Source organism: Rutidosis leptorrhynchoides, unplaced genomic scaffold (genome assembly GCF_046630445.1).
Source record: "Rutidosis leptorrhynchoides isolate AG116_Rl617_1_P2 unplaced genomic scaffold, CSIRO_AGI_Rlap_v1 contig409, whole genome shotgun sequence".
Lineage (NCBI taxonomy): Eukaryota > Viridiplantae > Streptophyta > Magnoliopsida > Asterales > Asteraceae > Rutidosis > Rutidosis leptorrhynchoides.
The window spans coordinates 164-12033 of record NW_027266641.1 but is presented as its reverse complement, the minus strand read 5'-3'; the positions used below and the strand labels follow the sequence as shown (position 1 = coordinate 12033).

The 11870-nt window shown below is 33.4% G+C and overlaps 2 protein-coding genes across 2 annotated transcripts; one reads left to right on the top strand and one right to left on the bottom strand.

Moving 5' to 3' along the window:
* Positions 1-2488: 2488 nt before the first annotated feature.
* Positions 2489-7564, top strand: LOC139883497 (alpha-mannosidase I MNS4-like). The gene is made up of 17 exons (XM_071867670.1): positions 2489-2650; positions 3116-3235; positions 3323-3415; positions 3757-3843; positions 4462-4552; positions 4651-4706; positions 5023-5095; positions 5290-5399; positions 5534-5584; positions 5799-5887; positions 5993-6074; positions 6160-6273; positions 6387-6466; positions 6565-6700; positions 6829-6899; positions 7002-7245; positions 7373-7564. The coding sequence occupies exons 1-17, from the start codon at positions 2489-2491 to the stop codon at positions 7562-7564; spliced, it is 1851 nt and encodes a 616-aa protein (XP_071723771.1).
* A 99-nt stretch (positions 7565-7663) lies between these two features.
* Positions 7664-9980, bottom strand: LOC139883496 (auxin-responsive protein IAA4-like). Its single transcript, XM_071867669.1, has 5 exons — positions 9805-9980; positions 9479-9705; positions 9259-9358; positions 8971-9041; positions 7664-7737 (listed from the first exon to the last, which is right to left on the bottom strand). Exons 1-5 carry the CDS (start codon positions 9966-9968, stop codon positions 7664-7666), a joined length of 636 nt encoding a protein of 211 aa, XP_071723770.1. The 5' UTR covers positions 9969-9980.
* Positions 9981-11870: the final 1890 nt, after the last annotated feature.

Sequence of the window (11870 nt, the reverse complement as noted above, 5' to 3'; positions counted from 1 at the left end):
AATTTTAATTCTAATAGGATTGTTGATTTTGAAACAAAATCAAAATCTTATTATAGACAATAAAGAGACTTTTTTAATTTGTTCAAATTGCAAATTCAATTGTAAATTTTATTGTCAAATCAAAATTCGACACATGACATTTATTGATGAATAGTAATTTGACCCATGTATTTTAGAACTTTGAGTTTAATTAGGTTTCAAGTTACAATTTTAGGTTAATGATATTTTTTTTCTATTCTAATTGGAAAATCAAAAGACAATAAAAACATAATGATTCCTAATAAAATTCAACCAATTAATTTTTCCTACTATAATAATTTTATTCCTAATCAATTTTCTATCTATTATTTAGAAAATTATTCCTAATAAAATTCATATATTCTTTTTTCCTATTCCTAATTAAAACGGGTACGTCTTCTTTTTTCTATTCAAACGAGCATATTATAAAAAAAATTATTTCTAATCAAATTATACTATATAATATTTTTTTCTAATTTTTTCATTAAACTATTATTACTAAGAAAAACCTACTATATTTTTTTTCTATTCTTAAATAAAAAGAGCATGTATTATTTTTCAAACAATAAGAATAATTAAATTGATTAGATGCGATTAGGGGTGGGAAAACGAGCTTAAATATCGGGATCGGCCGGGAAAATGAGCGAGCTCGAGCCTGAAAAGTTAGACTTGTTTAGGAGGCATGCTTTTTGGGCTCGGATCGACGAACCCAAGATTTTGGCGAGCTCGAACTGAGCCGATCCTGAGCTGCTCGCTACCTTTTATAAAAAAATATTTAAATAAAATAATGATGTAAAAGACACTTTTGACCCTATATTTTTTTATTCTAAGTAGTATGTGAGGGTATAAATGTCATTTAATACTAATGATATAGATTTTCTCATTTAATTTCTTTCTACAACAAGAATAAAAGTAATAAATATAACATTAATCAAGAAAATGACATTTTACTTCTATAAATTAATAAAATAAATTTTTTATGAGGTCAAAATTGTCATTTATATTATTATATTATATTATTTTTATTATTTTATTTTTTGGAAAGCTCCCGAACAGCTCGGGATCGGAGCCGAGCTCGAGCCTGGGTTTTGAAGCTCGGAAAATTTTGAGGTTCAGCTTGGTTCGGCTCGTTTTCTTGACCAATTCGGCCGAACCCGACCCGAGCCGGACAGGTCGTTTTCCTAGGCCTAGATGCGATTGTAAATTTTATTATGATTTTCTTGAAGTATTTATTATGAAATCTTGATATATAACTTTTACATCTTGCTATGTTTATTATCTTGATAATAATTGTAGATTTTGAAATCAAATCAAAATAATTATAACTGATATAAATTTAAAATAATTCATTTTTGATATAATATTTTTCATAAATTTAATAATATTTTATTCAAATAATTTTTATATGATACATTTAAATCATTAAATTTTAAAGATACTGACTTTTTGTCCAACAAACGAGCCTACTGAGTTATTTATGAAAAATTAATTCATCATTTAAGATCTAAACAATCATATAATTTTCGAGAAGGAATTGGTTAATTTCTGAATTTAGATATACCATCCAAGTTTAAACATTATTAGAGTTCGAGAGTATATCCCAGTAAAGATTAGGCCTAGGAAATGAGTTGTTCGGTTCGGCTCAGCTAGAGCGTTAAGAAGACGAGCCGAATCGAGCCAAGCGAGTCGAACCTCAAAATTATTTGAGCTTCAAAATCTAGGCTGGAGCTCGGTTCGGTTCCGATCGCGAGCTTTTGAAAAAATATATATAATAATATAAATAACAATTTTGATCTCATAAAAAAATTTATTTTATTAATTTAGAGATAAAAATATCATTTTTTTGATTAATATAATATTTATTATTTTTAATCTCGTTATAGAAAGAAGTTAAATGAGAAAATTTATATCATTAATATAAAATGACATTTACACTCTCATATACTATTTAAGATAAAAAAATTATAAGGACAAAAATAATTTTTACATCATTATTTCATTTAAATATTTTTTTATAGAAGCTATCGAGCAGCCCGAGATCGGCTCGGCTCGAGGTCCCCAAAAGCTCAAATCCATCGATCTCTAACCCAAATAAACTCGTCTCCTAAACGAAGCTAACTTTTCAATCTTGAGCTCACTATTTTCCAAACCGATCCCGAACTTTAAGTTCGTTTTCCAACCCCTAATAAAGATCGATCATTCCAACAAACGATTAACAAATGTGTCAACAAAGAAAGAAATAAAAGAATTGTCACGTCAAATATAACACGTGTCTGTTTACTATTGGTCATGAATGCTGACTGTATGAACGGTAAGGTATTTATTTACCCGAATATAAAGGAGGCAGTCAGACAGACATATCCGAGAGATGGACGGAACTTCTTCATGTTCAAAAATGGTTTATCGGAATATATAAATAATAATACGAGCGAGCTGAGCTGAGCTGGTCCAAGTTGATCAGAGAGATCGAATGGATATTGAAGCTGCTATAAACCTAAAACCTCACACTACTCTATTCAACTTCTTCTTCTTCTTCTTGTTATTATTATTGTTTGCGAACCATACTAGTCTTATACGCGAAGCTCAGGCTGGTGGCGGCACTCCCGATGAAGCCAAGCTCCTCCGCGATGAGGTGCTATATATGTTAATTCCAAATCCATACTTGGGGTTTATCTTATTTGCTTAGTAAAACCCATGATCTAATTCCTCCAATAAATCTACTTGATTCAATTTTTGTGCTATTTCAACCATTGTTTGATTGGATTTTTCACACCTTGTATCAGTTTATCCAAATTTCTACTCTCTTTTTGTTACAATGTGAATTCTCCCAGCTGAATTTGTTTTCCTCTTATTTTCTGCATTTCACTATTATATTAAAGGAAAAAATTGGACCTTGAAACTGTGTAAGTTTATTTCATAAATGATTTTATTAAACCCGGTTTACAGTTGTTGGGGGAATTTGATCTCATAATTTTGGCTTGCATAATGTTAGTTAGATCACTGATTTTAAACCTGTCTGCTTGAATTCTCGATTGGTTGTAATGTAAATAACAGTCAATGTTGTTACGTAATTGGGTGTCTGTTCTGGCTTTATTAGGCTCGTGGAATGTTTTACCATGCATTTAATGGGTACATGGATCATGCCTTTCCGCTAGATGAACTAAGACCGCTTTCGTGTGGGGGAGAAGATTCACTTGGTGGCTATGCCCTGACCCTGGTGAGATGAAACCTATGCATTTTGTGTGTTTTCATGGTAGAATCCTGGCGGACTTTTATCTGACACTTCTGTGTGTCATTGTCATAGATTGATTCCTTGGACACGCTGGCCTTACTTGGTGACAAGGAACGGTTTACTTCCTCAGTTGAATGGATTGGTAAAAATCTTCGATTTGATATCGTGAGTAATGAGATTTCTTTTTTCCTTCTCAAACTTTAAGCTTACTCCAGGGACTGACGAATTTTATTACTATGACATGAGTAGATTTCGTTAGATAAGAATGTTAAAACGTTCAACATTAATCTGCCTCTGAAATCTTTGAGCCAGATGCCTATATCTTTGCAGTTGGTTCATGGAAGTCTGATGTTATCCTTCTAAGACCCTATGAATGTATTCGGCAAGAGCACATAAAAGCAAATGAGTGGTTGCATTTGCGTAAAGTGTCTAGATGCATTGTTGTTCTTAGTCTTCCCATTATTTTGAATCCTATCTTTATACTCTAGATATTTTCCTTTTTGCAGAATAAGACTGTTTCTTTGTTTGAGACTACTATCCGAGTCCTTGGAGGTCTACTTTCTGCTCATCTTATTGCGAGCGATTATTCTACGGTATAGTTTATTTCCACTTCTTAGATTTTTTACCCAATCTTGCTTCTCTTCTTGGTAAGGAGTGGACTAAATCTATTCAACTTGGAATTGACCTGGATGTGAGTTATATTCTTTAGTGTATATCAGTATATCTTGTAGAGGCCTTAATAAGATGTGATATACTTTTAATTCAAACTTATAACTTGATAGAGCTTGCAAAATTTATTTGGGATACAAATTAGATTTGTGGTTGTGAACAAAAAGATACTTCTAGGCTTCTTCTGCTTGCAGCACCTCCAATTTGTAACACCATTGCTCAACATCAATAATCTTTTACTAGTTAGGGTCAAGTAGATTTGGGTTGCCAAGCCTTAATCCAATGGTGAGTTGTTCCTCTACTGACCTGTAGGTCATGAATTCAAGGTGGAGAAACAGCCTCTTTGGACAGGAAAGACTGTACCAAACCGCCCACGCTTCCCCAACCCCTACAATAGAATGGAAATCTTTGTGTGGGAAAACCCTTATGAACATGTATATATAGGCTGATATGGAGGTCTGATTTGAAGCTTTTAGCATTTATGGATTGGAGAAATGCAATTTAGACTTTAGTGGCCTTACTTTTGTATCTTTGAGTTGCAGGGCATGGGAATCCCTTCCTATGAGAATCAATTACTTCACTTAGCTGAAGATCTGGGACGGAGAATGTTACCTGCATTTGACACTCCTACAGGCACCAGATTTTTTATCCATTGAAATGAATACAGTCTATTCATGTTACTTAGTTTCTTTTGTGACTGCTGCAACGGTGTAATCCGCGGTGTATTGCAGGGATTCCATTTGGATCCGTGAATCTAATGTTTGGTGTTGATGGGCATGAAAGCAAGGTAAAGCTTAGAACTTTCTTTTGGTCTTGTTGTTCCACATTACTGTATCACTGACGGCACTAATATTTTATAGTAGTTTTATTTTTACCCGTGAAGTAGAATATTGTACAGCTTCTTACAGTATAATTTCAAAAATTACCTCTTGGTGTTCATGGTTGCGCGAACTGTTTCAAGCGTATTCTTGGGAGATTAACCATAAATAACAGCAACAGAACTTATATATTTAGTTTAACTGGCCTCTCTTTAAATTTCGGTTTCTCTATCAATTGCCTCTATCCTCTACTTTGTGGTATATTTCTAATTTTGATCTGTTTAGATAACATCAACAGCAGGTGGTGGGACACTGACCTTGGAATTCGGAGTCCTCAGCCGTTTGACGAATGATCCTAGTAAGTTTTTAATGTTTTCTGTAGACACTGTTGGTTTAAATTGCTGGAGATTCAGAATGCATTGGTCGTCTTTTGTGCCACTTTGAATTGACTTGATCAACCTGTGGCATTTTTATTCAGCCGAGCGTCGCATTCTTTACGCCTTTATGTATTATGTCGCATGCTTGTAATATAAACTCCTTTTGCAATTGCAGTTTTTGAACAAGTTACCAAGAATGCTGTGCGAGGACTTTGGGCACGCCGTTCGAGACTGAATTTAGTTGGTGCTCACATCAATGTGTTTACTGGTGAATGGACACAGAAGGTGACATTCTGCTTAATCTTGATTGCAGATGAAGGCTATCTTACCTTGAATTGAACTTTTCCTAGATTGTCTTCATCTCTTTCTTTTGGCACCATATATATTATCGTTTGGAATTTCCTGTGCTTGCTTTGCAGGATGCTGGAATAGGAACAAGCATCGATTCCTTTTATGAGTATCTTCTGAAGGTCAGTTCACCGCCATTCTTTTCTAGGCACTTGCTTTTTAATGATTAGCAGGACATTTTCTGAGGCTGTACACCTGTTTTTTGACTTGGATTCCATTATATGTCAACCTGTTTTCATTTTCTTATCATGCCACATATTTTCGTATGCATCAAACCATTTGAACATCATTTTTTCTCCATTATTTCTTGAATTACAATTCACGCTGTCATTCCAGGCATACTTGTTATTTGGAGATGAAGAGTATTTATTCATATTTCAAGAGGCTTATGGGGCTGCAGTACGCTATCTTTTTAATGATCCTTGGTAAAAAGCTATTCCCTAGGTTTTCTTTCCGTATTGTTCTTTGTATCTGTATCCCAGAAATTTTTACAATAACCTATCTCATATCTGATGTTAACACATCTGTAGGTATGTTGAAGTAAATATGGATTCTGCTGCTATCGTCTGGCCATTATTCAACAGTTTGCAGGCCTTCTGGCCTGGCCTCCAGGTTTTTGAATCTGTTATTTTAACCACAAATTATTGAAAATCTCTATTACAAAAAAATGTGTGATATTAACATATGTGTTTGGAAGGTTTTAGCTGGGGATATTGAGCCTGCTATGCGGACACATGCTGCTTTCTACAGTGTATGGAAAAGATATGGCTTCACTCCTGAAGGATTTAATCTGGCTACTCTAAGTGTTCAGGTATCTGAATCAGAACTCGACGAAAATATCTTTAATAGCGCAACTTTTGGGTTTTTTTATGAGAAATGCCACTATGTTAAGATTCTGAACTTTGTTATGTATTTGTTCTACAGCATGGGCAAAAGAGTTATCCGCTGCGTCCAGAGTTAATTGAGAGCACATATTGGCTCTACAAAGCTACTAGAAATCCAAGGTTCACTCAACATTGGAGTTTGTTTTGTTCAACGCATGATTTGTTTAATTTGTTTTTTAATCAATTATGCTGACTAATTTCTTGGTTCTTCTACACAGATATCTTGATGCTGGACGGGATATGCTTACCAGCCTGAAACTTTTAGCCAAATGCCCTTGTGGATTTTGTCATATATCAGATGTAGAGTCCCACATCAAAGAAGATCACATGGAGAGCTTTTTCCTGGCTGAAACAGTAAGAAGCAGTTGTCCTTCACCAGCCAGTTTCCTTTTTTTCCATTCTTAACGATGCTAAAAATTATATTATTCTCCGTTGTTCTTGTTCCGATATTTCCTTTAATACTCCAGTAGCATCTTTATTAGGTTAAATATCTGTGGCTTCTTTTCGATTTGGCTGCTGGCCCTGATAACCTTGTGGAAAATGGGCCGTACAAGTAAGTTTCTGGTGTTACTTGGTGATATTGAAACTTCTTCAGCAAGCATCTTTCATCACTTATTGCATTAATAAATTCCGGGAAAACTTGTTTATGTTGCAGGTACATTTTCAGCACGGAAGGTCACATATTGCCGGCAACGCCACAAATTTCTCTAGTGCAAGAGCATTGCACTTATATTGGTTCTTTCTGTAAAACTGACTTCTTCAAAGAGGAATCTCGCACATCCCCAAATCCACCAGATTATACTAATAGTGGTAGCTTTCTATATAGAAATCAGCTTCGAACAGGTCTTTCGTCAGAATCGACTTTTGTTGAGTCAGAACCGATATCGGGGTTGATTAAGGTGAGTACAATTTCAATTTTCTTATAAATTTGTTTAGTAACCAAATCTAAATGGCTTACCTAAAAATCCAGAATCCCAAATAAATATTTCTCATTTTTCTTTAGATATTATTTTTATTTTTCCTCAGGGTCTCTGCCCAGGAGTGGGCCATGGAGACAAATATGGTGTCACTTATGTGATGCCTTCACCTACAATTCAAGAAGACGAGTCTTCTCCCGGTCAAACAGAATCTCCGGTGGTTCAGAGCAATTCTTTAGTGGTTGTTATGGATCAGAGTCTTGTTTCACCGTCGTCTGACGATGCTAACATTACAAGATGACAACAATGATCAAGAAGACAATGATCAACCAAGCGAGACGGAGCCGAGCTCAGTTATGACCGAAGACTGTGTTAAACTGCTTGTAACTCGAGTAATACTTTAGGTTGCTGAACATTCACATAGTGTGGCTCGACCAATTGGAGTCCTGGGCAAGATAGCTGAAATTAGACTTTCTTTTGTGAAAAAGAAAAAAAGAATTAAATTAATAACAAAAATGTTAAGACAAAAATGAATTTTTTAGAAAGTGATTTTTTTAAAAAAAAAATCTTTTGCGACATAAAATTATGATTCAAGTTTTTATGATCAATTTTTTTTTAACATATCTTTTGTAATTGATAATACAGTTATTTCACTTCTTTCTTGAGGTTTATAGGTCACCTATTTGGTTTCTCCATGTTAAAAAATTCGATAAGTTAGTGGTAAATCTGACTTAAATTGTGTCCTTAGTGAGGCGTATACCAAACTTAAGATAATAATACATACAGTATTTTCCAGATCCTTTATCGGGGTGTATTAGAATAAAATTTGTAGTTAATTGCGCTCTAATCAATGAACCTGGAAGTCATAATTAGCTTTAAACAGACATAAACTTGTGTTTTTATTTATGCAAACTACAACTTCCGTCCCAAAATAGATGCAAATTTTTCGATGTAAATTATATCGAAAAATTTGTATTTATTTTGGGACGGAGATAGTAATATCATATGCTGCCAAGCTAATGGACATAATTCCAAATAAATCAAATCGACATTGCTTTTGAAATTTTTTATTGATCGATTCCGAATATCACAAGCAGCATATATAGTTCAAGTTGATCGACTCAATTAATGGTTTTCTTCATTATGATAGTAATATACCACCAATCCTTGGCCAAGGAGTTTTCCGATGCTAAAATTATTTCGAGGGATGTTTACTATGCTAATTAACACTGTCACTGGTTCAACTCATAATGTTTAGAGAGGTTAATAGTAGTAGTAGATACTAGTAATTAACTCAGAATGCCTTCAAGAAATGAAACAAATTGAACAAAGACCACAATTAAATCAAATCACAGGAAATAATCAGATACAAATCTCTTTATGCAAAGACCACCCTAGTCCAGCATCAAATACATTATACACGTATAACCTAAAGTTTTGGGTAAACAAATATATATTTATTTGTTTCAAACCCACAAGACATATATATATCCTTTAATTAATTATAATAACAACCTCCAAGCTCATCAATCAACACCAGAGATTGGGATCGATTCGAGCCAATCGATCGAGTTAAATTTTCTCATTATCCAACTTGGAGAACCCAAGCCGAAACAGATTTTCTCTCTAATCTTCCTGAGAGAAAAAACCAAAAACCGAACCTTTTGTCAAATAATGACACTTTTGGGTCTTCTTTTCAATTTATACCCCCAGAACCTAAGCCTTTAGCGTCTGATCCTTTCATGATTCTTAGTCTCTTGCACGATGTCAAGAACATACTGCAACATAATTAATAGTATTAACAAAAATGTTAGATTACCAAAAATTATTAGTAATTTTTATATCACAAATGCTAAATATCTGAAATATTTTTTAAATAATACTACATTTATCCCTAACTAACTGTCACGTTTTTTATGCAATCTACATGGGAAAAGCCACGATATATTAGGTACGGAAGGAGTAGTTTTTTAGCATTAGAGAGAGAGAACTTACTCCCAAGGCACATCTCCAACAAGCATCCAGTCACCATCTTTGTCTTCATAAGTTGGTGCATAGTCTGATCCTTTGTAGCCTTCTCTCTCTGAGTATACGCCTAACCCAAAAAATAAAAACAAATTAAATTTAGATCAATGGAATAGGGGCTGAATACGAACTTTTTCACATAAAAGGATCAAAATAGAATATCTATAAAACTATAGGGATTCTTAATTACCCATTTTGAGCTTGAACATGTTCTCTAATGCCTTTAAGAGATGATGATATCCCTTGTAACATTTGATATCAATTTTTCTAAGGTAAGGAGCTCCATCCATACTAACTTTGACGTAATTAATCCCAGATCCTTGATCATCATCATCTCCCTCAGATTCAGATATCTTCCCCTGAAAAGTAGTGTTTTTCCTGTATGATCTGATTGGTGGCCACCCCACAATCTGTGATCTGCAAAATGAATTAACAGTGCAGATCTTGTTAACTTTTTCAGATCTTCAAACTTATTAACATAATAATTAAAGGGTATCATTAATTAATTGTATTTACTTTGCAGGAGGTGGTGCAGATTTGGGATTAATTTCTTCGTTTGAGTCCTTCAATTGTCGTTTGTTACTAATAATCTTCAGCAGAGGCTTGCTAGAATCGGATTCTTGAGTTCCTGGTAAACCCAATCGAAGCTCTGTTGCTTTGAGGTTGAGTTCTGTTTCCATGGCTTCCAATTGAACAATCGAAGCTTTGTTTTTGTGAAATATACTACGTACGGTACGCGCTTTGAAATATAAAAGTGGGTTGTAGTTTTATAGCATGGAGAAAGGTTTATCTCTCGTTTATAAAGAGAAAATGTAAGATTTATGAACAAAGGAAACATAACTGATAAATGAGCAAAAGATTGTTTGAACAAGGGGACAAAAACCTCTAATAGAATTATAGTCAAATGACGATTTTATCCCCGATTCTATTGGAGGCTGTGTCCATTTATCAAAAAATTCTCTTATTCAAAAATCAGCCCTCCAAAAAAAAGGTATTGGTCTGTGTTTGGCAGTGATTGCGGCAACTTTGAGGCAAAGTGTGGCTAAAACTGGGGAACAAGAGTGGGACAGGGCACAGCCGTCCATATGAAATGACATTTTTGGACCTTTTTTATGCTTTGTGAGAGAGAGACCACCCTTGATCTAATCGCAACCGTTGATTATGAGCATCTCCATGTGAAAGTAGGACTCACTTTTTGACGTGTTGGGGCCTGGTTGGTATGGACAATATATATACGTGGGGAACAATATATTATTAGTATTATTCATTTTTTTATTATTATTATTTAATTTTTAAATATATTCAAATTTAAATATATATAATAAAAATTATTAATTAAATATATATTTTGATGAATTTAAAAATATAAAATATCATGATATGAAAATAATATTAAATGTCTTATTGGGTTTGTGGGGACAAAACTGCATGTGGGCTGTTATTATTATTTAAAAGAGTTCTTCTTAACTACAAAGTTTAGATAGGAATAGGATGATTAATTAATAGTAATACGTAGTATTTTATTTAAATATTTATTGATTAACAGATTCCCTTATCAAAACCACTAAACCAGGGGCAAATTGTTTATTTGAATTTAGTAGCAACAACACTGACTTTGTCTAGTTCTTATTTGAATTCCCTATTAAGATATGGATTAATCGCCCACTGTATATGTATAAATATGAAGCCTAATTTCTACTAATTTATAAAGTTTACTAAAAACATGCTCTTAAGGAGGTGAATACGTAACTTCAAAAAAAAAAAAAAAGGAGGTGAATACGTAAGCTTTAAGTCTAGTACTGCTTTGACTAATTTTTAAGTGTACACTACTCATCATGTTGTTGAGTCAAACTCGAAGGTAACCTCCCTTTAATTAAAGTTGTCCTCCAAAACGAAAAATGCTAATTAATACCCTTTTTGATGCCTGTTTTACTAAAATATGAATTATGACATCCTGAAATCATAATTTAGCTGCTTGTAAATGCTAAGAATATTCACAACATATATACAAATGAATTGTATTTCTTCAACATTAATGATTTTGAGAATGAAAGAAAGGAGAAAAACACTAATTGTATATACTACATGATAGTAGAAACATATATACTAAACCTTGATGGCTGCTGTATTTTGAAGCATAAATAAATACAAGTGTTATAATATAAGTGTGAGTCCCACTCTTATGCTATATATTCATCTCAAGCCAATTAATTAATGTACATATATAGGATGGAATAGGGTGCTCAAAGAGGTCCATAATTCAAGCGCCACTCGTGTGCATTCACTGTTTTTTCTCTTCTCTTCTTTTATTTTCTTATATTCAACTATATAGTAGTATGTACAAAGAAATAATCCATCTTGACCATTTCACCTGAAGGTGAAAACTAGCTAGAGACATCTTTTTAGTGATCGATCTGTTTTTTACAGTAATTAATTAATTAACATAAAAAAAAAAACAGTAATTAATTAATATTTTCAAATCTTCTTAGGATTCTAAAAGCAGATTTTAAGGAAAATAGTTAGTATTTGGAGACAATTTCTTACAATGTGAACACTTTAATTAAAGAGAGTATATGCATATT

What these genes read in the sequence shown, in the direction of transcription:
- LOC139883496 (XM_071867669.1), bottom strand. Translation starts at nt 9,968, where the DNA reads ATGGAAACAGAACTCAACCTCAAAGCAACAGAGCTTCGATTGGGTTTA. An exon ending in GTTGGAGATGTGCCTTGGGA is followed by an intron (nt 9,042 to 9,258) that starts GTAAGTTCTCTC and finishes ATTATGTTGCAG; the next exon opens with TATGTTCTTGACATCGTGCA. An exon ending in TAAAGGCTTAGGTTCTGGGG is followed by an intron (nt 7,738 to 8,970) that starts GTATAAATTGAA and finishes TTTTCACAAAAG; the next exon opens with AAAGTCTAATTTCAGCTATC.
- LOC139883497 (XM_071867670.1), top strand. Translation starts at nt 2,489, where the DNA reads ATGGATATTGAAGCTGCTATAAACCTAAAACCTCACACTACTCTATTC. An exon ending in TGGCTACTCTAAGTGTTCAG is followed by an intron (nt 6,274 to 6,386) that starts GTATCTGAATCA and finishes TTTGTTCTACAG; the next exon opens with CATGGGCAAAAGAGTTATCC. An exon ending in GTGGAAAATGGGCCGTACAA is followed by an intron (nt 6,900 to 7,001) that starts GTAAGTTTCTGG and finishes TTTATGTTGCAG; the next exon opens with GTACATTTTCAGCACGGAAG.